We start from the raw sequence: 27,606 nt of genomic DNA, 5'->3' as shown, positions 1-27,606 counted from the left end.
CCACAGCAGTTGCACTGCTTTACGTTCCTGCTGGCATTGCACTTTCCAATTTTTCAACATCCGTTCCAGCCAATAGTCGTTGTTTCTTTTTTGTTGTTTTGCTTTTGAAGATGATAGTCATCCCAATGTGTGTGATAAATGCTGTGTTTTTTGTGTTACAGTTTTACAGTAAGTTACATGTGTTCATTTGTTCGTACAGAAGAGACAGTCACAGGACATTTACTTAAATAAGATATGGAATGTTTATGGAGAAACGTGTGAGTGGGATAGTAAATCTGGCTGTGCACGGCTGAGACGATAGGAAGAGTGGCTCTCGGACTCCAGGGTTGATTGCAGTTTTGAAAACTGTGCACCTTACACTTTGCAAAGAATTAAAAAATAAAGGAATTGTGTGTTTTCAAATTCAGCACTAAGTACAAATACCAACTTTTTTTTTATCATTTTCCTCCTGTTTTAATGCTTCAGTCTGTTCAATTTAACCTTTTAAAAAGTAATAAAAAAAAAACCCAGACAAACCTAAGCATTTGTGTTAAAATGAAACTATGAGAGGCCTAAAGAGGTGGCTCTTCCAGAGGACCTGGATTTGATTCTCAGAACCCACACCGCAGCTTGTCACCATGTGTCATGTCAGTTCCGGGGACTCTGATGCCCTTTTCACCTGCCCTCTGCAGGCACCAGGCATGCTGGTGGTGGCATCCAAACACTCGGCAAAACACCCATACACGCCATTAAAAATAGAGATTAGTCTAAGAAGTGAAGTTACCAAATGAAACAGTTGCAGTTGTGATTGATCTATTCCAGTCAGTCCAAATCAGAATGCAAGGCCGTGCAAGAAGCCGTGCTCCCTGAGGACCTCGTGTTCCAACTGCACAAGCAACGGCATGGAGTGTATGTGGTGTGGGAGCACCAAGCGGTGTGTGGACTCCAATGCGTACATCATCTCCTTCCCGTACGGACAGTGTCTGGAGTGGCAGACCGCCACCTGCTCCCGTAAGTACAGAGCAAAGAAACTTGGCATCCGAGGGCATTCAAAACAATGGAGATTCGATTTTCGGGTATTTTGTTGAATATTTTTACACCAATGTTCATGAGGGATATTGGTCTGTAGTTCTCTTTCTTAGTTGTGTCTTTGTGTGGCTTGGGTATCAAGGTTATTGTAGCCTCATAAAAAGAGTTTGGCACTGTCCCTTCTGCTTCTATTGTGTGGAACAGTTTGAGGAGTACTGGTATTAGCTCTTCTTTGAATTTCTGGCAGAATTCTGCAGTGAAGCCATCTGGCCCTGGGCTTTTCAATGCTTGGGAGACTTTTGATGCCTGCTTCTATTTCATTAGGGGTTATAGGTCTGTTTAAATTGTTTATCTGTTCTTGATTCAATTTTGGTAAGTGATATCTATCCGGAAAATTGTCCATTTCCTATAGATTTTCAAATTTTGTGGACTACACGTTTTCAAAGTATGACCTGATGATTCTCTAGATTTCCTGAGTGTCTGTTGTTATGTCCCCTTTTCATTTCTGATTTTGTTAATTAGCATGCTCTCTCTGCCTTTTGGTTAGTTTGGATAAAGGTTTGTCTATCTTGTTGACTTTCTCAAAGAACCAACTCTTTGTTTCATTGAGTCTTTGTAGTGTTTTCCTCGTTTCTACTTTATTGATTTCAGCCCTCAGTTTGATTATTTCCTGGTGTCTACTCCCTCTAGGCAAGTTTGCTTCCATTTGTTCTAGAGCTTTCAGTTGTGCTGTTAATTCTCTAGAGTGACTATTCTCCAGTTTCTTCATGTGGGCACTTAGTGCTATGAACTTTCCTCTTAGCACTGCTTTCAGAGTGTCCCATAGGTTTGGGTATGTTGTGTCTTCATTCTCATTAAATTCTAGGAAGTCTTTAGTTTCTTTTTTTATTTCTTTCTTGACCCAGGAATGGTGCAATTGGGTGTTATTCAATTTCCATGAGTTAATAGGATTTCTGCAATTTGTATCGTTGTTGAATTCTAACTTTAAAGTATGGTGGTCTGATAAGATATAGGGGGTTATTCCAATTTTATTTGTAGTTCCTTAAAGAGATAATTCTAAGGCAAAGTTTCTTTTCTAGGGAGTGGTTTAGAATACAAGTCTGTTAGACAATGTGAACTCCCTTGGGTGTGAGGCAGTCAGTTTCATGGCAACACAGCACAGTTGTGATTGGAATATCACAGTATATAACTGTACCTATGGAAGGTTTGATAGTTTTTATTATTTCTCATTGACTTCACAGTAAGCCAATACAGTTTTTAAGGCAGTCATCACAACTATCAGCCAATATGTGAACTACACGTTATCTGAGAAATAAAGGAAATGCTTCAGATTAGGGGACTAAGGAGGGTGTGGCAATGTATGAAATGTTTGGTTCCTTAGTGTCTGTTAAAGGGACTGTCACTTATCACTGTGCATTGCCAAGATGTAACTCCCCCCCTTTACTAAAGCAGTTTTTTTTCTCTTATAGTATATCCTGATTTCAGTTTCCCCATCCTCTACTCCTCCAGTTTCATTCCCTCCACCCCTCCCCCTGGGTTCATTCCCTTCTGTCTCTCATTAGCAAAGAACAGGCTTCTAAGAGATGACAACCAAACATGACAAAACAACATATAATAAGATAACAGAAAACCCATCCCATCAAGGCTGGATAAGCCAACCCAACAGAAGGAAAAATTGTCAAGCGCAGGCCACGAATCAGAGATCCACTCCTTCAGACCCTCTGTAGTCCTATAAAACAGCTGAAAGCAATAAAATGTTTGCAGAAGACCTGTTGCTGACCTGTGTAGGGCCGAGTTTGCTGCTTCAGTCTCTCTGAGTTTATGTGAGCCTTGCTTAGTTGACCCGAGGGCCTTGTTCTCCTGGTCCCTCCATCCCCTCTGGCTCTTACTCTCTTTCCACATCCTCCTCTTCTGTGGGGTTCCCTGAGCTCTGAGGGAGGGATTTGCTGGAGATACCCGTCTAGAGCTGTGTGTTCCAAGGGCCTAGAAGATACAACTTTGGAAAAGAAAACATTCATGCCTATGAATTACCTGTCTAGAAAGTTAAGTAAGTGAATGTTATATTTTATTTTTAATATGATTTGAGATGGTTCTTGCCTACTACTTTCTAAAACCCAGTCTCCAAGGTTCTTGGCCTTCAAACATCTCAGAACAAATAAGATCCTCAGTGAATTCTTGAGTCTTTTGGTCTTGAGTATGTGATGTTTACCAGGTGTCTGGGTCAGTTTCTCAATGCTCCGTGATGACAAGATACTCAGGAATCTTTAAGTACTGCCTTAATTTTTTTCTGTGTTATGGTTACCATGTTTTATTGTTTTCCCTTTTAATATCCAATTCATCTTCTATTTGTTCATGACCTGTGTTATGTATACATGTATATATGTTTATTTGTGCATGTATACATATGTATGATGACTTGTTCTTATCTGCTAGGTATTTATGCAAAAAATATTTCTATTAACCACAGATGGCATTTTAATGTCTTTCTTCTTATAACATTTTTTTCTGAAGCATGCAATTCTGCTTGGTTATAATATCATTTTGTTTTCATGCTTCTGTCCTGCAGCTCAAAACTGCTCTGGGTTGAGAACATGTGGCCAGTGCTTGGAGCAGCCGGGGTGTGGCTGGTGCAATGACCCCAGTGATACAGGGAGAGGGTACTGCACTGAGGGTTCCTCACGGGGACCGATGAGACTCGGCGGAGCACATGGCAGCGAGGTGGCCCTGGACACCAGTCTGTGCCCCAAAGAAAAGAACTATGAGTGGTCTTTTATCCAATGTCCAGGTAACAGAAACTCCATTTTCTTCATGAATGCACTGGTTTTTTTTTTCTGTTTGTATTATTATACTACTTCAGAATTCTTGTGCTCTTCAGTGTTTCCAGTAAACCTCGTGGTGAGTGTGGATATTGTGCACTGAATATCCATAGTGGATTCACGAGGCCTTATTTTGAAAGCCACCACTGATATTCACTCCTATTCAAATTTGAAGTCACTTAGTTTTTCAGGGGCTGGCTTCATATTTCTGTATTCCTCATTCTGTGCTTGTGTGGAAGGAAGTTGAAAATTTAATTTATTCAGTGCTTGTTTTCTGAGTACTCGCTGTGTAGTAAAGAATATTTAGTGTTTTAGGCACTAGAAACGTAGTTGATAAATTGTTTTAAAACCACTACACCCATGGAGAATATATGTTTATTGAAATAAGTGAAATTTATGAGGTTATGTGGAGATGAATACTGGTCAATGAAAGCTTGCTTTTTAGAAAGCAAAGCTTTGCTGAGGTGTTAACATTGATAAAAGCCTGAAGGAGAAGAAGAAATGTTTCATGACTGGGATACCTGTGTGACGAGCTACAGAAGAGGTGACAGGTACATGAAGGAATGAGGAGAACTTAAACATGGAGGTAGAAAATCAATAACTTGCTTTATTAGGCTGGCTGCCACACAGCAGTGTGGTACTCAGGCCCACTGGGGACTTGGGAAGAGCCATGACGAATGCCCATAAGAGCCGGTCCCCGAGGCTGGTGTTTCTCTGCTTCTTCCTGTCTTCCTGATGCCATGGGACTAAAACCTGATACATCTGAGCTTGCCCAACGAGCCTGATGAATAGTTTCCTTGGGAACAGTGACAGCTGAGGCAGTAGGGTTGAGAGCTACCCAGTCGGCACTTTAGATGGGACGCTTACCCGGCAGCATGAGGTCACAGAACCAAGTGAAAGTGGAAGAAACAAAGGAAGGCAGTCAAAGAGCTGGAACTGCGGGTGCCCTGTCTGTCTGCACTGCAGTGCACTTGCTTATGGAGAGATGGCTTAAAGACAACCCGAAACAGACCAAGGTGTGTGGACAGAGACATGAGTCGTCAGTCTGGAGGGGACAGAGATTGCTTTTCAGTGGAAATTACGTAAAGTTTGAGGAGGTGTGGAGGCTCTCGCTACTGTCCTGTAGGCAGTGCATGGCTGTGTATTTCTCAAAATCCATATTGCATTCTTGGGCTGTAGGTCAGGGGTAGATCACTGCCTAGCACTTTCAGGTTGTTGATTCGGTGCCTAGTACTGTAAAGCCAAAGTAGACACAATTTATATTGATATACCACAGAATGTGATATTTACTGTGTGTAATAAAGCCATCCCACTTAACAGAATTGCAGAATGGAATGCAAATTGTCAGAAATGAATCTGACTCTGCTGTGGATCTCTGTCTCTGTCTCTCTCTCTCTCTCTCTCACACACACACACACACAGTGCATGCACACACATGTGTGAATTAGAAAGAGATGACTTGGGAAGAGGGAGGGAGCTATGAGAGGGAGGGGTTAAGGAGGCAAGGTGGGTTATATGATCAAAGGATCTTATTATGTATGAAATGTATAATAAATCCCCTTGATATGTATATTTAATATATACTAATAAAGTCAGTATAATATGACAGAGTAATGAAACAAAAAAGGACATTTTTGTCAAAGTTGTGAAGTTCATCTAAAGTCTATAATTTTGATTATAGTGTTATACTATTAATTAGCTAATGCTTCTTAATTTTGTTAAATGTTGGGGTAGGATACTAACATTTGGTATGAATCACCTTATTCTATTTTTGTACTTCTATAAATATAAAATTCTGTGAATCTAAATTTTAAAGTACATTTTGAAAAACACACACCAGTTTTAGAATTGTAGTAAAAGGAATCTTATAGAAAGGAAAAATGTAGTTAGTGGAATTGAAGACCAGTGAGTACTTTAAGTAGGTAAAATAAGCAAGACAGAGTCAACAAAGTAGAAAGAAGATAAGTGCCGAGAAGCAGTCAGTGTTCAGGAGAAATAAGCAGAGATAAAGATGCAAGAGCACCGGGGGCTAAGGTAGGGTAGAGTGAAGAGTTCCGAATACTCCCAATAGGAATTTCAAGAAACCGAAGATCACGTTTATCTCTCCATGTCTTACTCTTCAGCAAGTCCTTCTGGACCCTCTGATCACACACCTCTTCCAGTTTCATGTTCTCTCTCTATCTCTGTCTTCCTCCCGTCTCCCCAAATAACCCGCTAAGAGGGCTGAAGAGCACTGCTTCCCGAAGGACTGGGTGGGATTCCCAGCACACAGGCCTGCTCACAACCACATGTGACTCCAGTTCCAGGGGAACCAACGTGCTCTTATGGCCTCCAAGGGAACCGCACACATGTGCTGTACAGCAGACAAAATACACATTTTTTTCAAAATAAAATTTTGAAAAGAGAGAAAAAAATAAGAGTATGTGGCTTTCAAAGTCTAAGACATTGACTGTGTTCAAGCCTAAGGTCCGAGAAGCAAAGTGGGCAAGCCGCCAAAGGGCGCTCACCTCTACCATTGCTCAGACCGAAGGGGAGATTCCAGAACCTCAGATTGTGTCTCCAAATTGCACTGCTGCTCACCAAACCTCAGATTGCTGCCTGAGACTGCACTGAGCTCCTTATAATCTCTCTACTGATGACATCAAAGACATAAGCTCTGTTTCTCTTTTATACTGGTTCACTCTCATGTAGCCCAAGGTGGTCTTGAACTTATGGAGATCCATCTGCCTCTGTCTCCTGAGTCCCGGGATTAAAGGTGTGTGCCACCACTGCCCAGTTTCTGTGGCTAACTAGTGTGGCTGGCTTTGCATTCTGATCTCCAGGCAATCTTTATTAAATCATAAATAATGTATCACCATGCCTTCCAGTGAAGAGAATGTTTTCTTCTGTGTTCTATGGGGTATATTTACATGGTTTGAGTTGTAGATGCGTTTCAAGGGTCATTCTGAGCTGCCTTTGTGAGGTCCTAGAGACCTCTGGCAGAGAGTGTTTTATATGAATGTTTGATTTAGCATTCCTTCACCATGTGGTAACAGACATTTCAGTCCCACACGGTGAAAGTTTAAGTCCTCATGTGGCTCTTTCATGTATAGATGTCAGTGGTGTGTTGGATTCTTTTCTGCCTCTTTGGTCTTATGGTGTGCTTTGGTAATTTGTTCTTCTGCACGGATGCAGGTGATAACTTCCGTTTGTAAACAGGACTCGGGTTTCTCTCTCTTCCTGGAAGGTGGCAGCAGTTACATTTCTTGGCCTTGCTAGACTTGGAACCCATGCCTGCTGATTCTTGCTTGTCTATCCAGATTTCCTTTTAACTCACTCTTTATAATTCTTGTTTTGAAACCATGCATCATTTTAGTCCCCAACAATTTCTTTTTATATGAAGGTAGGCTATAAATTCAAAAAAGGTTGTGGTTAAGTTTTTTTTGTTTCCCCCTTGAATTTCTGTGTAAACACATTGGGAATTTACTAATAATATCATGAAAACTTTTTAAATGCTGTACACATCTGTTTATAGAGAGCCCATATTTTCAGAACTCTGTGCATTATTTGCATATCAAATGATGAATTTGTCATTATGTTTTATTTTGATTTTTTCCCCTGTTTGTGTTTCCATAAATAAGGAGCCATCTGGGGGTAGATTTAAAATGTAGCAAAATAAAATAGATGGATCGTCTTTAGTTTTATGTGTGTTCTATAGTTAATGTTGATATTAGAGCATTTGAAATGTCAGTTACCCTGGGAGACTTACTCAGTGTCAAGGTATACTACCTCTTGATGCAGTCTGATGGGAGCATTCATTAAAGCCTAGACCTACGAGTGTAGCCTTCCTTCTGTGTTTTTGATATAGCTGGTACACAGGGGGCCAGTTTTTTTTTTTTTTTTTTTTTTTTTTTTTTTTTTTTTTTTTACAGCACACCTCGTCCTTTGCCATCGATAATGTGTTAGTTGTAAGCTTTAACAGTTGCCAGCACCCTCCATCCCTGGAAGTCCCCATGTAGTTGGGTCTAAATTCTATCATGTCTGTGTGATACAGCCTCTTTATGAGACCTCCCTGTAACACGTTGTCAGAGCTATGTGGAGTTGGATCCAAGAAGCAGGCTGCTTGGCTGCCCTTGGATTTCTGTCATCCAGACAGCAGAGATTAATCAGCATTTGGCCAGTGGTGTTCTTCTGATGCTAGGAGGTGGTATTGATCAGTCCTGTGTTCTTTGTGTAGCTATCACCATGCTCAAATTGCTGCTCTTGTAGGAACACCTCTGCTATTGCAGCCATAATCTGTACAGGACTTTAGATATGAGAGCTGAATTCACCCTTCTTATTCAGAAGCAAGTGCTTATGGCCAGATAATGTTTTCATGTGGTTTGAAATCCCACAAAGTAATGCTATCCTGTTTCTTATTTTGGTTCCTCTGGCAATTTATGTGGAGTGGGTACTCATTTTTTTTTAAAAATGTGAGTGAATTAATTACATATATATGGCATAAATCTTCAAAATACCTCTTTAACCATTTAAGCATAATAGTAGAAGTTGTGATAACAGTGTTTTTTTCTTTTTCTTTTTCTAAAGATTTTTCTTCTTTTTAAAAAGATTTATTTATTTATTATGTATACAGTGTTCTGCCTACATGTATGCCTGAAGGCCAGAAGAGGGCACCAGATCTCACTATAGATGGTTGTGAGCTGCCATGTGGTTGCTGAGAATTGAATTCAGGGCCTCTTGAAGAGCAGCCAGTGTTCTTAACCCCTGAGCCATCTCTCCAGCCCCAGTGTTTTTATTACAAAAGAACTCCATATTTATTGTTGGCGACTGATAAATGCAGAAATATCTTGCTGAACTAAGTTTGTCATCACTAACTAAAATGAAGGGCATATTTGTAAGTTTTAAACATTTGAAAACAAGATTGTGATATTTTAAATATTATTTTACATATTTGATTTTCTTTTACCATGAACTTTTATGTTAGATTTTTTTTATTTTATAGATGGTTTAGAAATCAACTTGTTTTAAGATACTCCTTGCTGGGTGGTGGGGCACACACCTTTATTCCCAGTACTCAAGAGGCAGAGGCAGGATCTCTGTGAGTTCAAGGTCAGCCTGGTCTTCAGAGTGAATTCCGGGACAGCCAGAGCTACACAAAGACACCTTGTCTTGAAAAACCCATAAAAAGATACATTTTATTCAAATTAAAAAGGTCCCTTTGTTCATCTGAATAGTAGTTCATTTTCTGGAAATAAAACTCTGTTGCCAGATAATTTTCTGTATTTATAGTTCCTTATTAAGTATAAATATATTCATGATGTACTAAGAACTTACCATCCTTGGTCAAAAGCTATATTATCTAATCTTGTTTTTATACATTTTAATGGATAAAACATTCATATGGTTCCTTAATGATTATATTAAACTACTCCTTAATTAACCTGTAGTATTGCTCATCACCTCTACCCCTACGTCTTACAAACAGTGCTGTCAATTGTGACCATACAATAAGGCGCGTTCACGTCCTGCTGATGCTTTTGGCTGCCTGTGCGATGTATTTAAAAGCTGGGTAAAGGTCTTTATCTTTGCTAGATTTGTATTTTAAAGGTAGCTTCTGTTTGGAGCTCTGTGCTTCTATCTCTATTTGGTTACTTGTGACACGCTTTACTGTCTTCTCCAGCTTGCCAGTGTAACGGACACAGCACGTGCATCGACAGCAATGTGTGTGAGCAGTGTAAGAATCTCACCACTGGGAAGCAGTGTCAGGACTGCATGCCAGGGTACTATGGAGACCCCACCAACGGAGGGCAGTGCACAGGTAACACCTTCACTTCACTCTGTTTGCTAACCGAGAGAAAATGACCAGTGAGGTGTCTCTTCTGTAACATATCCCTCAAATGGCTTCTCCTATCCAGCTTCAGTATTTTTAAAGGTAATATGTATTGATTGGAGACTGTGAGCTATAAAATTTCTGTGATATGCTGATTTTAAAACACTACTTTTTAACTTCAACTTGAATGTATACTTGTTACCAGAAATTTAGTAAGAGTACATATATTTCATTATTAAAGTGATCACTGCAGGTAGGTTTTTGATAGGAGATTATTCACTTTTTGGATAATTGACAGTTATAGAAAGAAGCCTGATAGTAGGTAAGATTTCCCTTTGGACAGGGCAGCCGTTCCGGGGTTGGGTTTGGTCTGAACTATCAGGTCTGTCACTGCTGTAAAAACCTCTCTTGACTGGCTTCTTTCACTTAGCACAGCTTCTCTCTTCATTCTCATTGTAGCTGTAGCCCCCTGCTTTCCCTTCCCAACTTCACACACTCTGTGCTTAAACCCGGGAGTCCGCCAGTCTACAGTGTGTGTGTGGCTGTGGCCGGCCAGTGCACCATGGACTGCCTAGAGGGGCTGCACTGAAGTAAACCGGTTCTCCCTCCCTCGGCAGCCCTCAGTTGCAAGTATCTCCTCAGCAAGAGGCAGGACTCCATGGCCCTTTCCCCGTCCATGCTGGGTTTTGAACTGTCTTGGTCTTATTCAGGTCATAAGCATACGGTTGCAGCTGCGGGGAGTTCATGTACAGCCTTCCTGGCACGAGTGGGAAATCCTGTCCTCTACCACCACTGGCTTCTGTGGTCGTCCCAACACCTCTTCTGAGGAGATCCCGGAACCTTGTGTAGGGTGTGCGAGGTCGATGTCCCATCCAGGGCTGAGCACTGCGTCTCTTGTGCCCTGTGCGTTCCAGCTGCTGCGAGTCTCTGTTATTTGTCAGCTACTGCAACAGCAAGGTCTTTCGGTGGCAGTTGAGAGCTGTGCTAACCCGTTGGTCTGGTCGATCAGATATGTCTATGGAGTACAGTTTAGTACCATGTCCATTTAGCGGAATGCTGGAAGTAAATTCCTCTCTGGAGTTTATGACTCAGCCAGCTAATGGTTCTTGGCCCAGTTAACAGGACCAGGTATAAATTCTGTCTTGTGGAGTGGGCCTTCCATCCAGTCAGAAAGAGGTTGGCTACTGCCAAGACACTGTCAGGATTGTCAATGGGCGTACCTGCTACGCTGGTCATCGTTGTAGTTCATGGTGTTCACAGCTGGGTAACTGTTGATTAGGTTTCCCCTTTAGTTTTGTACTTAGCACCTTCCGTGAAAATTAGCCAGTAGGGATGAAGCTTCCAGGTCACTGCCAGTTTGATTTCTCTGTGTCCCTGTGACTCATGTATGTGGTGTCCTCAGTAAGGGTCTTATCACCTAGTTATGGGGTGTAATGAGGAAGAAAGTTCCACACAACAGTAACAGCTATAATAAATCTCCTTAAAATAGTTGCTAAGGTATCTGAAGAAAGCAAAATACTCAGAGTGAACAGATGAGGAGGAGTGTGTGTGTGGAGACGTGATACCATGGGAGGGGACGCACTGTCTGTGGGAAATGTAAGAACTTTGGCATGTACTCTGAGAGGAAGACCCCTGATACTTTCCAGTGCAGGTGTGACACACTACAACTTATTATTTTTTAAAGATTATTTTTAGGTACTGTTTTCAAAGTAAGTAGTCGAGGTTCCAAGTTCAGTGGGAAGGTTATTGTAGTGATATGGGTGGGAGGTGATGGAAGCTGAGGCCTAGTATTATTCTGTGATTATTAAATATTTTCTTCTACATTGTAGATTGTCTTTTTAAAAAGTCATATGTCCTTTAAAATATAAACGTTTTTGGGGTTCAACCTCTGCCCCTGCTGACGTGTGGAACCCTAGGCACAGCAGCATGTAGGAGAGGGGTGCCTGGTGGGGTCCAGTGTGGACGGTCTACCAAAGCCAGCGCCATGAGCCTGACCAGCAGCTCGCTACACAGGGAGCATCTGCGAGTAAAGCTGTTTGGACAAAAGGCCCTACTTCGTGCAGCTCCCATTGCCACTAGGTAGGATGAAGAGGCCATGGAGCAGCAGGAATGGTGGAGGAGGGAAGCGGTCTCCTCTTTCTTTTTCCTTTAGTTTTGTTTATTTTTTATCTGATTTTCACTCTTTTGTATCTTTCCTACAAGTCAGGAACTGGAAAGGTTGCCCGTTTTTCCCCCTTTTTGGTGAAACCAAATAGATAAATATGCTGTTTTCAAGGGTTTGAAAACAAAAGTTATTGGGATAAACAGATGGCTCAGTGGTTAGGGACACTCTCTGTTCTTCCAGGTGCCAAGTGGCTCATGACCTCCTGTTGCTCTCGCTCCCAGGTGTCTGACATCGTCTTTTAGCATCCCAAATACACATGCACACAGACAAACATAAAGACACACACACACACACACACACACACACACACACACACAGATACATACAACTATACACACAGAGTCACAGTCACATACACACAGTCACAGACACACACAGAGATACATACAACTATACACACAGAGTCACGGTCGCATACACATAGACACACATATACACATACATAGTCACAGACACACATACACACAGACACAGATACAGACCTACACACAGTTACTGTCACATACACACAGTCACACACCCATATAGACACAAATGAAGACACACACATATAGACACAGATACAACGACAGACACACACAGACACAGATAAAGACACACACACACACATACAGTCACAGACACACACACATACACACAGTCACTGTCATATACACAGACAAAAGAGACACACAGATATATAAATTAAAATAATCTTTAAAAGTAAAATACAAAAATTTCTAATTTCTTAAATTATGTTTTAAATTTTTAAAGAAGAATTCTCATACATTGTGTTTTGATCACATTGATGAAGTCTACTTTATGTAAGTTTTCTATTTTTTTTTATTATTATTATTTTTTGGTTTTTCGAGACAGGGTTTCTCTGTGTAGCTCTGGAGCCTATCCTGGCACTTGCTCTGTAGACCAGCTGGCCTTGAACTCACAGAGATCCGCCTGCCTCTGCCTCCTGAGTGCTGGGATTAAAGGCGTGCACCACGAATGCCCGGCAGTATTTTTTGAAGTTTTATTTTTCTCTTATGTTTATGGATGTTTGGCTGAGTGTATGTCTGTGTACCACATGTTTGCAGTACCCCTAGAGACCAGCAGAGGGTGTTCGATCCCTTGGGACTGGAGTTACAGATGGTTGTGAGCTGCCATATGGGTTCTGGGACTCAAACCAGGGTCCCTGGAAGGGCAGCCAGTGCTCTTATCCACTGAGCCATCTCTCCAGCCCTTGCTGATAGAGCTACAGGAGGTCATGAGCCACTTGACACCAGTACTAGGAACTGAACGCCTGGAAGAACAGAGCGTCCCTAACCACTGAGCCATCTATTTAAACCCCCCCTTTTTCTTTTTCTAAATCCTAGAAAGTACCATACTATCTGTCAGAATGTATTGCCAAATTCATATGATTGCTTATACAAACTTTTGCCTACATGGGCAAAAGGAAGAAGTCACTTTCTATAATAGCTATAAAATAATTTAAATTGTTATGAAAGGCTTTATGTTTTCAGTAGGCAGGGTGCTTTGAGAAATATGTTCCCCTTTGGGGACAGTATTCCTCTGCTAGATTTAAAGCAAGCTCAATTATTCCGAATTAATTTTTGTTGCTGACATGACACATCTGGCAAGCTGAGGCACAGTAAATAGAAAATTAAATGGAAAGAAGGATTGATGTCTATCTTATTCATTGTTATAGATTTTTATGAATCTTTAAATAATCCTTGACTGTTTTTTAGGTCCTAAAAGGTGGCAAGATGATATCTTGCTGTCTGTGACTTTATATCGTTGTGTGATACATAAAAATAACTGATTTTTTAATGTTTATTAGTTACCTAACTAATAAACAACGTGTCACACTGGTAAATTATGTAGTAATGCCTAAAATTAAAATTTAAAAGGCCAGAAAGCATACATTTATTGCCATTTCTTGGGAACTGAGCTTGGGTCCTCTAGAAGAGTGGTTTAGGCTCTGGGCCCCTGAGCCTTCTCTCCAGGTTATGGGTTACTTTTAGAAGCTTAACCCCTGAAAGCTGCTCATACATTGTCATTGTTACATTGGTAACTTTGTAAGATTGTTTTTAGATTATGGCATTTGTAGTTAGTTTATTGATATAAATAATGATTAAAAGTGCTTTCTTAGGGTCTTACATGTGTATCTACAGATCTTATATGAATGAGTATGTATAGATTATTATACATGTCTATAACCATTGTAAATTGCAGTAGAATACAGTGCTATTAAGAGTTTGAATTTTAAGCCGGGAAGTGGTGGCACACACCTTTAATCCCAGCACTCAGGAGGCAGAGGCAGGTGGATCTTGGTGAGTTCAAGGCAAAGAAACCCTGCCTGGAAAGCAACAACCAAAAGTTTGAATTTTTTTCTTTAAATTAAAAATAAGATTGTTTTACATGTCAATCCCCATTCCCTCTCCCACCATGGCATCCAATACCATTTCTGCTCTCCAGGGAGAGTGGGGCCTTGCATGGGGGGTCTTCAGAGTCTGTCATATCCTTTGGGATAGGGCCTAGGCCCTCCCCTATGTGTCTAGACTGAGGGAGTATCCCCTCTATGTGAAATGGGCTCCCAAAGTCCATTCCTATGCTAGGGATAAGCACTGATCTACTACAATAGGCACCATATATTTCTGAGGCCTCCTCACTGACACCCACATTTATGGGGTCTGGATCAGTTCCATGCTGGTTTCCTAGTGATCAGTCAAGGATTACCAGCCTGTAATCACACCACCAGAGAAGCTAGTAACTAAGAGAGACATACATGGTCACCCAGAGAAGGGGAAAGGGACAAGATCTCCTGAGCAAATTGGGAGCATGGGGGGAGGGGAGAGGGAGCTAGGAGAATGAGAAGGGGAGAGGAGGAGGGGTGAGGAGGACATGAGGGAGCAGAAAGGTTGTGTAGGGGGAAGAATAGAGGAGAGCAAAATAAGAGATACCATCAAAGAGGGAGCCATTTTAGGTTGAAAGTGAAATCAGACACTAGGGAAATGTCCAGAGATCTACAAGGATGATACCAACTAACCATCAAAAGTTTGAATTTTGATACCATATTGCTTAGTTTTGCTTGGTACTATCACATTGGATAAATTATTTAGTTCCCACTTTCCTTGTTTGTAAAATGAAGTGATCTTATATTGATATGACAAATCCTCAGTGACATTCTTGTGTGCGTGTGCACACACGTGTGTGTATTGCAGCCCCACATGTGTTTGGGGGTGGGTGTGCACATTGTGTGCACCTGAGTGTGCCCACCAGTGCTTACCTCGTGCGTTGTTCCTCAGTCTGCTGTTTTGAGGTATGGCTCTGACACGAGCTCACCAACTGCTGTGCTGGCTTGCCAGTGTGCATCAGGGGTTTGCTTTTCTCTGCCTGCCCAGTTCTAAGATTGTAAATGAATGCCACAATGCCTGTATTTAAAAACATTTATTTATTGAGTATGCGTGTGTGTGTGTGTGTGTGTGTGTGTGTGTGTGTGTGTGTGTGTGTACACATGCATGCATGTGTTTGTGCATGTTTACAGAGGACATTCATGCCATGGTACATGTTGGAAGTCAGTGAACAATCTGTAAACAGTAATACATTATTGTTTGAGAATTTCATATGTCTGTGTATTTTGATTATACAGCCCCCCATTCACTCTTTCACTGTTCCCTTGGGTCCCCCCATTACCCCGACTACTTCCTGTTGTTTTTTCCTTTTCTTCTGTCTATATCCCACTGAGTCCTGAGTTGCTTATATGTCCATGGGTGTGGAGTCATTTCTGTCCTTCCTCTGTAACCTTGCTGAGGGACGCAGGTCATGTGGTCTGTGCAGCGGGCATCTTTAACCACAGACCCCTGGCCAGCCCAGGCCCAGCTTTTTTTTGTAATGAGTTTTGAGGATTGGACTTTGGTTTTTGTGCTGCAAACACTTGGCCAACAGAGGCATCTACCCAGCCTCTTGTGTGAGATTATTTATAAAACAGCGTGTGCTTCTCCTGAGTATTAAGCCCCCAATGCTAGTTACTATGGTGATACTGTGATTATCAGCATTCATAAAGTTAGTAGGTTTAAGTATGTTAATAAAATTGAATAACACTGGTGGGCTGTCGGCACATGTCTGTTATCGGTATACTTGGTGATGCTACCATGGGAGAATCATGTATTCAAGGGAAGACACTGTGATGCTCAAGGCTACTGTAGAGAGACAGCACCTCAAACAAGCAATAAACAAAGCAAGGCAGGTGGGCTTTAGCTGAAAGGCACAGCTTTTGCTCAGCATGACTGCGGTCCCCTGCAGACCACCAAAAATTATTTGACAGGAATTTTTTAACCCCAAATTTGGTGACTTTTTATTATGAAAATGTCTCTTCAAAGCTGGGGAAATGGCTCAGTGGTTTAAGAGCACTGACTGCTCTTCCAGAGAACCTGGGTTCAAATCCCAGCCACTCACATGTCAGCTCACAACTGCCTATAACTTCAAGATCTGACACCCTCACACACACATACATACAGGCAAAACACTGACACACATAAAATAATAAAAACAAATAAATTATCAAAGTGACTGAAGATTTTGCTGGACCTCACAACTAGAAGTAATAGTACACCTTGAGGTCATTACACTTTCCTTCTGTGTAAAAATTCTATCCTTTTAACCTCTCCTTAAGAGAACAAACTACAGTCAATCTTATTTGCCTTGGATTTTCCATGCAGTTAACTTCCACAGAAGTGAATGCATAGCCGTAAATTTGTTTTGTTTTTCAGGGTTTCACTACGTTGCCCTGGCTAGCCAACAACTCTCTATGTAGATCAGGCTGTCCTCAAACTCACAGAGATCTCCCTTTGTGACATCTCCTTCCTGAGAGCCAGATTAAAGACATGTGCCATGACACCAGGCTGCAGAACTATAATATTAAGTACTCTTCCATGCCACTGTCTTCAAATACTGCATGCGTGTCTGTGTATGCTATGACAGTATATCATGCAAACACTGAATGGGTTGAAAGCCTCCTTGTAAAATGAATATCCACTATAAATGTTAAAGACAACATATGGACACTGCTTGATAGCCTTTGTTTGTTTCTTATCTGGGGTGGCTGGGGGCAGCTGGAGTTAGTGACTTTGTCCCTTTTTGCTAAAGTGTTGCTCATTCCTTCCCCAGCTATTCTGTCCAATAAATACCATGTAAAGGTCTTTGCTAAGGGACACAGAGAGAAAGGCAGGGACAGACAAGACAGGGCAGTGTTCAGCAGGTGCAGATCCAAACTCATACGACAGACAGAAAATGACAGAAGGCACAGTGGGGCAGAGAATTCAAGTCTGGGCTCACTCTTAGTTGAATTCCTCCAGTCAGTGGAAGTGCTTTTACTTTTTTTTTCCTTAATGGGACACTGACACATTTTGGGACTCTGAAATTATAATTAGCATATTCAAATAATGCATTTTTGGTATATTTTAAAAAATACTCTCTCTAAACTGACTTATAAATTGCAGTAGAAGATAATGACTTTTTTTTTTAAGAGTAGACAGCTCAGTGCACAAGTTACAGTACCTTACAAAGAGGAATTAGCCTTGAAATCACCAAGTAGTGATTGAATGCTTGCTGACTGCCACAAAGTATGTATGCTATAACTTAAATTTACAAACATTATGGGATACTCTCATTGTATTTTGAATAAATCAAATGATGGAATAAGGGACAAAGAAATTTTTTTTTGATGGAATGATCTGGGAAAGTTCAATTCCAGAGTTAATTTAGTGGTCCCTTGATAGCTGAGGACAATGACTTAATCTATGCTTCAGTTTTCTATAATCATTACTAGTAGCATGCTTTTCATTATAATTCATTCGTTATATAAAGCAGCTAAGTATGTTATTAACCATAAAATAGTTGACTGGATTTCTTATGCTTATTTATTTGTGAAATATGACTACAAAAGGAAAACACTTTCCCAGTCTCGTATGACTAATAGTCTTTCTTCTAGACCATATTCTTCTGGCTAAATTTATCACACAACACTTAATGGGCTTGGCTTGTATTATGAATAAGTTCTTTTTACCTAGCAGTGCACTCATACTTGGTTTTAGTAACGTTCAGTCAGCAATACTTAGTTTATATTTTGGTTTACTGTGAGTTTCTATTAGTACCTGACTTAGGGAAATATTTAATATATGATAAGCATTCTAGAGTATGACAATAGCATTCTTTAAAACTTGGAAAGAATACAGGAAAATAAGTACTATTTTGCTCCTAGGTTGAGGAGGTTTTTTGTTATTCATAAACCATTGTTAGTTAATAATCAGATGAATTTGAGCACTCACTAAAATAAAGGAGAGAAATTTAATTCTTGCAAATTCAGAGCACATGCCATCCATGCCTGGCGCTTCTGTAATGGGCCTTCTTAGTCCCTCCTGACTTTGGATCCTCAGTGCTATTTTGTAGACTGCTTCATCTTCTCTCGTTCTTCGCCCCCTTCGCTTTCATAAGGGGATTTCCAGGATGAGACTTGAAAAGCGCATGAGGCCATTGGCCCTGCTGTGGCCATTACACTCCAGACAAAGTGACCTTGGGTGTTTGAAGATGCTCATCTGCTCTTCAGCTCGGTGTCCTTTGAAAGGAGCCTCTACGGGTTGGTTCCAGGCTCTCCTTAGGCACAGGAGTGGCTCTGAACAGTGGGCTTTTCCATGACTTCCTTCAGAATTTTAGTGTGCTCTCTTCCTTCCTCAAGGTCTTGCTTCCTACTCTAATTTTCAAAAAAGTTCTATTTTCTTCTTTCCTAACTTTAACTAGACACTTGATTCAAGTTTGAAAAAAATCTAGCTATGTTTTTTTTCCCCCTTAAGTATTATTTTCTGGAACACTTGTTTCTATGATGTGAAGCTCAGGTTTACCAGTTTTTGATAACAATGCATGCCACTTGTTGTGCTGTCTTTCCATGAGTAGTTTCACACTGTCTCTGGAGTTTGGAAAACAATGGTCTTAGGTGTAGAAGTTGAATACGTGTCTATTTGGACCTAGATAGAAATCGTTATTTCATCTAATGGGTCAACATTTTTTTTTTCATTTCTTTTGAAGTGATATTTAGCTACATTATAACATTGCTTGAAATTTTATGTCATAAGAATTTAGCACTATCTGCTTTTTAAGGAAGTGATTTCATGCTGGTTGGTGGTAGCACACATCTTTAATCCCTGCACTCAGGAGGCAGAGGCAGGCAGATCTCTGTGTGTTCAAGGCCAGCCTGGTCTACAGAGTGAGTTCCAGCACAGCCAGAGCTACACAGAGAAACCCTGTCTTGAAAAACAAGTGATTTCATATATTGTAATATATCTTAGCAGTAACATGGTTTTGGGTACTAGAGAGGGAGCTCAGTCACTGAAGTGCTTGAGGGCCTGACGTGGGGCCTCGGAGCCCACGTAAAGGCAGGCGGGTGTTGTGGTGTGCCTTCCTTAGTCCCTGAGATAGGCAGGTCCCTGGTCTCAATGACCAGCCAGCCACATCTGTCTGCAGAGGTTCAGGTCATTGAAAGATCTGAAAATCTCAAAGGTGTTTGGTACTAGAGGAATAACACCTGAGATTGTCCTCTCCTCTCCTCTATACAGATACATGCACACTCATGGACACACACACACACACACACACACACACACACACACCATAGACAGACACACATATATGCACAGAAACACACACACACACCATAGACAGACAGACACACAGACACACACACCATAGACAGACACACATATATGCACAGAAACACACACACACACACACCATAGACAGACAGACAGACAGACAGACAGACAGACACACACACACACACACACACACCATAGACAGACACACATATATGCACAGAAACACACACACACATCATATAGACAGACAGACACACACACACACACACACACACACACACACACATAGACAAACACACATATATGCACAGAAACACACACACACACCATATAGACAGACAGACACACACACACACACACACACACACCATAGACAGACACACATATATGCACAGAAACACACACACACACCATAGACAGACAGACACACACACACCATAGACAGACACACATATATGCACAGAAACACACACACCACACACCATAGACAGACAGACAGACACACACACACCATAGACAGACACACATATATGCACAGAAACACACACACACACACACACACACACACACACACACACACACACATATACTTATACTTCTATTTTGTTTAAAATATCAAACCTTTGGTGAAACTTAAAATATATACTTCAAGTCAGTAGGAAATATTATTCCTAAATTGAAAACATTTATTTAAATATTCCAGGAGAATGGAAGCTAACATAAGAAACTGGGCATGCATTTGATTTCATTCTGATAAATTAATTTTTTTATTTTAAAAATTTATTTTTTATTTTACATATCAACCTGGTTCTCCCTCCTTCTCCTTCTTCTGCCCCCAGCCCCTTCCACTCCTCACAGGAGTTAAGGCCTTCCTTGGGGAGTCAACAAAGTCTGGCATACCAAGTTGAGGCAGGACCAAGTTCCCTGCTCCCCTCCCAGTATCAAGGCTGAGCAAGGTATCCCACCACAGGGAATGGGCTCCCAAATGCCAGTTCATGCCCCTGGTATGGTCCTGGTGCCACTGCCAGGGCCCCCCTCAACAGATCAAGTCACATAACTGTCACCCACATTCAGAGGGCCTAGTTCAGTCCCATGAGGGTTCCCCAGCTGTTAGTCCATAGTCTGTGAGCTCCCACTAGCCCAGGTCAGCTGTCTCTGGGGGTTTCCCCATCGTGGTCTTGACCCCCTTGCTCATATGATCCCTCCTCCCTCTCTCTGACTAGACTCCAGGAGCCCAGCCCAGGGCTTGGCTGTGGTCACTGCATCTGCTTTCATCAGTTATTGGATGATGGTTCTGTGATGACAATTAGGATAATCACTAATCTGATTACAGGGGAAGGACTGTTCAGACACTCTCTCCACTATTGCTATGGTACTTAGCTGGGATCATCCTTGTGGATTCCTGAGAATTTCTCTAGCACCAGGTTTCTCCCTAACCCCATAGTGTCTCCCTCTATCAGGATGCTCTTTCATTGCTCTCCCCCCTCCTGTCTTCCCCCAGCTCGGTCTTCTTGATCCTCATGTTCCCACCCCCTATCCCCCCTTTCTACCCCTCCCGGTTTACCCAGGAGATCTTATCTATTTTTCCTTCATGGGCCCTCCATGTGTGTCTCTCTTAGTGTCCTCCTTTTTACCTAACTTCTCTGAAAAAGCCTTTGACAAAATCTTATACCACTTCATGATACAGGTCTTGGAGAAATCAGGGACACAAGAAACATACCTATACATAATAAAGGCAATATACAGAAAGCCAGCAGCCAACATCAAACTAAATGGAAGCCCAAAGCGATGCCATTAAAATCAGGACTGTCCATTCTCTTCATATCTATTCAATATAATACTTGAAGTTCTAGCTAGAGCAGTAAGACAGCAATAGGAGACCAAGGGGATACATATTGGAAAGGAAGAAGTCAAACTTTTTCTATTTGCAGATCATAATGACAGTTACATAAGTGACCCAGGGAACTACTACAGCTGACAAACACCTTCAGTCATGTGTGTGGGGGAATATAAGATTAACTCAAAGAACTTAGTAGCCCTCCTATGTACAAATGATAAATGGGCTGAGAAAGAAATCAGAGAAACATCACCCTTTACAGTAGCCCAAATAATATAAAATATCTTGAAGTAACTCTAACCAAACAAGTGAAAGACCTGTACAAGAAGAATATTAAGTCTTTGAGGAGAGAAATTGAAGACAATATCAGAAAATGGAAAGATGTCCCATAGGAGAGATAGGTAGGATCAAAATGGTAAAAATGGCAATGTTGCCAAAAAAGCAGTCTATAGATTCAGTGCAATCCCCATCAAAATCCCAACACAATGCTTCATAGAGCTGGAAAGAAAAAATACTCAACTTCATATGGAAAAACAGAAACCCAGGGTAGCCAAAACAACCCTGTACAATAAAGGAACTTCTGCAGGCATCACCATCCCTGTCTTCAAGTTACAATAATAAAAACAGCTTGGTATTGGCATCAAAACAGACACTTGGATCAATGGAATAAAATTTAAGAACCTGATAATAATCCACACATCTATGAACACCTGATTTTTGACAAAGAAGTAAAAATTTTACAGTGGAAAAAAGGAAGCATCTCCAACAAATGGTGCTGGCATAACTGGATGTCGACATGTAGAAGATTGCAGATAGCTCCATATCTATCGCCATGCACAAAACTCAACTCCAAGTGGATCGAAGATCTCAACATAATTCCAGGTACACTAAACCTGATAGAAGAGAAAGTTGGAAGTAGCCTTGAATGCATTGACACAGGAGACAATTTCCTAAATGTATTTGTGTATTAAAGTGCTAAACCAAATTGGATATGCTTTTTTACAGTGCTCATCTACTGCTTAGGATAATTAGTGATTGTATAAAAGCCAATTATGCATTTCAGATATCTAGAGCAATGTAGAGACCATTAGCAAAACTGTTTTCTGTAACTACCTTGTAAAAATTTTAAATTCTACAACTGTATTACATAAGAAAACTTTTCTCACCATTAGGCATGGGTAAAAATGCTTAACGTTTTTATTAGCCATGCATAGACTTACACATTTTTCTTCCTCATTCTTTATAGATTTTATAACTTCAGTCTGTTTTGGGGCTATAACGAAAGAACGTCAGATTTAATAGTACACTGTGAGCAGTCTATATTATTAGCTAGCTGGAAACTGATCCTCGGCTTTCTGGTGAACGTTTCTACACAAGGTCCAATATTCATCCATTGAATTAGTTACATAACTGAATTCAAAGACATTATTGTTTAAAAATACTTTAGGCTTGATGTTAGCGAATCCACGATTCCTTTCCCTCATGTGTTAGAACATTATTCTTTACCTCTCTGTCCATGACACACATTCCCTCCTTTGTGATTTATTTCCCCAATTTAGGAAGTTAGGACTTCATGGTCCTTCATCTGCTGCTGCTGTTAAATGTCGCAGATGACTTGACAAGGTGTCGGATTTCCTAAATCTTCGTTAATTTAGTTCAAGGCTCCACCCTTCCCATATAGTAGTTACCCAGTCTCTCCAGTTGTACCCTCTGTATACTTTCTTTGCAGGAAAGGAGAAACAGCTTTGTTCTGACAGTGATTCCGGAGATTTCATTTTCATTTCAGTTCTTCATTGTCCAAAACGGTTACAGAGTAACTACTTACAAAACCTTTAAGAGGGCATCTTTGTGCTGGGATCCCAAATAACTCTTTAACTTTTAAATCTCACCTTTTTCATATTCTACACATCTTTATATGTTTTGTATTTCATAATTTTCTAAGAAGTCAAGCCTCCTGCGTCATCTTCAAGTTGTTTTTATATTTGTTGGTCATTTTTTTTTTTTTTTATGCCGAGAACATTGCTGAGAACTTTGCCTCAAGGTCTAATTGTATTTATAATTTATTATTGTAACTGGTTTTTTATTTGTTTGTTTGTTTTTCGAGACAGGGTTTCTCTGTGGCTTTGGAGACTGTACTGGAACTAGCTCTTGTAGACCAGGCTGGTCTCAAACTCACAGAGATCCTCTTGCCTCTGCCTCCCGAGTGCTAGGATTAAAGGCATGTGCCACTGATGCTTGGCCTATTGTAACTATTTTACAGATAAATAATATTTCTTGAGGTTTTCAAAAATTTTTAATGTAAAAATCATCAGTAACCTGAAAGAGGATTGAAATAAGTAAATAAATTCACTCCAGTACATGACAGGAGACTCGGCAACACAGGGAATGCTTAGCGAGATGGACAAGACAATTAGCAATCTGCATGAAGAATTTGGCAGCATGGAAGAGAAAACCAGCCAGCAATGTTTGTGTGCCTATTTGGGAGACTGTACCATCCAGTTCCTGTCTGAGAGCACTAGGTTGTTGAGGCATCCACACCAGTTCTCTGCAGCACTGTGTGTAGAGTCATGGGGCTGTGTGTCTATTAGCGGGTTCACTGGCCTCGGATGTGCACTCTACCCACAGCTGCATGGAACGAGGTGACATCTCATGGCTGTCTTACCTGCTGTGGCACTGAACCTGAGAGACCACTGAGAGTGATACACCTTCCCTTATTGTGCCCAAATAGATGACTCAAGGGAGAGGGGATGAAGCTTAGGTGTTGGCTTTTTTGTGGTCTGACTGGTCGACACAAGACTGTAGGAGCCTATTGCAAGTCTGAAGGACAGAATTTTGAATAATGTGGCTGTGTATATTTTCACCTTATGTAATAGAATTGTATATTAGATGTCTAACTGGTAACATAAATGGCATTTCACTAAGTGTAATTAGCATAGAAGAATATAACATGATCTCCAAACCTCCAAACCATTGCCCTATGTAGAACCACTGCTTGGTTTTGTGTTCCTACAATGTGTTCTGTAACTTGGATGAAAAACCTTCCTACAATTTTTTTTTTAAAAACCTCATTGTTTAGTTTTGCTATAAGTTGCTACTGCAGTTTTGTATTCTTGGGGACAGAGATACCATGCAAGTATATCATGTCCCTCTAGTGTGCATCTAGGCTATAAAATCATTGCCAAATAAAGTTTCCCAAACCAAAGGCCACAGCATGATGGTTTCATGGGTGCTTATTCAGCACAAAACAATGGCCTCAGATGCTGACAACACAGAATACTATAAAAACTGCCATGCAGTGTAAATTTAAACAATTGCATTTAAGGTGCGTTTGCGCTATTTTACTCAGAAGTCTAATACCACAGGGGAATTCTTGCAAAATGAGCTCACATAAAAGGTATTTTAATATTTCTTTTTCAGAAATTATTAAAGTAACTAAACAAAGATAGTTTTTTAAAAAGAAAATTTGCAAGAATTATAAGTGTTATAAGAAAAACCATAATGCTTTTCCAGGAAGCATAAATAAAATCCAAGTTTTAAAATATTAATATACATTGATTTTAGTATGCATTGAAATATGCCTCAATATTTATCTTAAGTTGTTCAGATTAGTGATTAACTGTGTGATGGCATGTTTTTTCCTTTTCAGACAGTTACATATTAACAATATATCTTTGTGTTCTCTTATACTTTGATGATACTCTTTATTCCTTGTTTTAATCTTATCTTTCATTTGTAGGTGTCTCAAATCCTATATTCTCAAACTAAATTCTACAAAATTAAATGAAAACATACAAAATTATATGTATGACTATGTCTAAAATATATTAGTAACTCTCTTTTAATAAATACCAAATTTTTGGGGATATCCCAATACAAAACTTACTTTATACCTATACCTACGAAGTAAGCATTAACTAGTATATTAATAATCTGTTTTCCAAAGATAATAAAATGTTCAATGTTTAATAATATGGTCAAATCCCAAAATTTTTAGGACAGCCTTACTGAGCTATAACAAAGATGCAATGGAAGTTGCTATTTTGCAGGATAGGATTCAGGGATTTTTAGTGTATTGACAGAAACGCACCCTCACGATTACAGTCTTATTTGACAGAATTTTCATCACTCCCTCTACAAAAACAACAAAACAAACAATTAGCAGCCTCCTCCCTTAATTTCCCCTTCTCCCTGGATACCAAGGCAATTAGAAATCTATTATTTGTATAGGTTAATTATTCTTGAGAATTTCTTGTTTTAAGGGTTTTTAAAGATTCATTCGGTTTAAGCTTAATCATGTATGAGAAGTGTTAACTTTTAATGTCAAATAATATTACTTTGATAAGTAAATTGTATTAGTTAATGGGCATTTGAGCTGTCTTTCAGTTTCCTAGTTGTTGTGAACAGTGTGATAAGCATTCATATGCATATTGTTGGAAGATATGTGTAGGGGAAGCTGTAGCCACGCCTATAGTTAGGGTATGACATAAGCAGATTGTTGTATCTTCTTATATTTTACTTTTATGATTGTTAATTTTGGATACTTTAAACTGTTAAGTTTTAATCCTCTTTTAGACTAAAAGGGGAATTGTAGGGGAGGCTGTAGCCACGCCTACTTAGGGGCTGGCTACAGGTGTGCCTGACCACGCCTTTGCAAGCTTGAGAGGGCGTGGTCGGGGACATAGGGTGACTGCGTTTTCGCTTTCGGTTTCTCTTTTTTGGGCTTGCGAACAGACTGCTGCCACGCCGGCTGGCTAGGTCGCTCTGTAAGTAAGGCTTTTTCCTATTAAATACCCTTATATTTCTACCTGACTCCGTATTGGTAGTTTCCCACTATGGATATGTTTTATTTATCATTCTCTACCTGGCTGGAACTAGACGACTCTGTCACCCGCTACATTCTGAGAACAGCTGTACACATCTATATTTCCACTGGTCATCCATGCAGGTTCCAACTTCTCTGCATCCTCATACGTTCTGTCCATTGTTTGCATTTTGATTAGGAGTATCAATGCTATCTAATATGAAATTTGACCTGCATTTATTTCCCTAGCTACTAATACAGTGACTACCCTTTTCTGTGCTTATCGGACATTTGTGCAGTTTCCTTCAAATAATGTTGACTCAAATTAATGGATAGATTTTTATTTTAAATTGGGAAATTTATCTCTTTTTGAATTAAATTGTTGTTTATATTTTAGACACAAGTAAGATACATGATTTGCAAAAAAAATCTCCTTAATTTATTGCTCTTTTATTTTATTGTTGGCATCTCTTTTCTTACACATTTATTAAGATTGATGAAGTACATCCTGTACTTGCTTGCTTTCTGTTTTTCCTGTTTCGTGTCTTTGGTGACTTCATGAATTATTTTTCTATTGTTGTGATAGAATACCATGACCAACAGCAGCTCACAGTAGATGGGTTTGTTTTGAGTTATGTTTCCAGTGTGTGCCATGGCATGGCATGGCAGGCATAGGTATAGGATCAGGGAACTGCCTAGTTCATGTCAACTTGGCACAAGGTAGAGTCCTCTGAATGCTGGAACCTCGATAGAGAAAATAAACCTGGATAAGATCCAGTTGTGGGACATTTTCTTAACTAGCAATTGATGGGGGAGGGCCAAGGTTATTGTGGGTGGTGCTCCCGCTGGCCTTGTGCTCCTGGGTTGTATAAGAAATCAGGCTGAGCAAACTCTGAGGAGCAAGCCAGTAAGCAGCACCCCTCCTTGGCCCCTATGTCAGCTCCTGCCTCCAGGTTCCTGCCTTTTTGAGTTCCTGTCCTGACTTTCCTCAGTGATGAACAGTGATGTGGAAGCATCAGACAAGTAAATATTTTTCCCAGTAAGTTGCTTTTTGTCATGGAGTTTTATCCAAGCAATAGTAACTAATTAAGATATCCGTGATGACATTTTTTTATCTACACGTAAGAAGTAGAGAGGGAGAAAGAGGTGGGAGGGAGGGAGCGAGGGAGGAAGAGAGAGAGGGACACACACACAGATGTCTATCTGTCTGTCTATATCTATATATATCGAGAGAGAGAGAGAGAGAGAGAGAGAGAGAGAGAGAGAGAGAGAGAGAGAGAGAGAACACAGTAGCTGCATCAAGGATATAATCCCTCAATCCCGCCTCCTGTGTAATTCATCCTGCAGGGTTGCACCCACTCAAGTTCTGGAACCTCCCACGCTGTCATCAACAGGAGACCCTGGTGTTCAAATCCAGGAGCCCACGGGAGTATTTCTTATTTAAATCACAACAGTGCCAAAATAATTGCTCAAATAATGTCAGAAACACTTCTTGAGTATTTCGTTTTGGGATCGTTTAAACCGTAGATGTAGGCCTTTTACTCAGTTGGAT

At 40.4% G+C, this 27,606-nt stretch overlaps 1 protein-coding gene across 1 annotated transcript in view; it reads left to right on the top strand.

The window, feature by feature from the left end:
* LOC100764329 (attractin-like protein 1) overlaps positions 1–27,606 on the top strand; it is a 542,646-nt gene that overhangs the window by 96,152 nt on the left and 418,888 nt on the right. The window contains 3 exon segments of the mRNA XM_027406896.2: positions 802–990; positions 3,575–3,793; positions 9,484–9,621. Coding sequence (XP_027262697.1) covers positions 802–990; positions 3,575–3,793; positions 9,484–9,621 — 546 coding nt within the window.

This window comes from Cricetulus griseus, chromosome 3 (genome assembly GCF_003668045.3).
Source record: "Cricetulus griseus strain 17A/GY chromosome 3, alternate assembly CriGri-PICRH-1.0, whole genome shotgun sequence".
In the NCBI taxonomy this organism is placed as follows: domain Eukaryota; kingdom Metazoa; phylum Chordata; class Mammalia; order Rodentia; family Cricetidae; genus Cricetulus; species Cricetulus griseus.
Note: the sequence above shows the minus strand (reverse complement) of the source record. Positions and strands in the feature narration are given on the sequence as shown.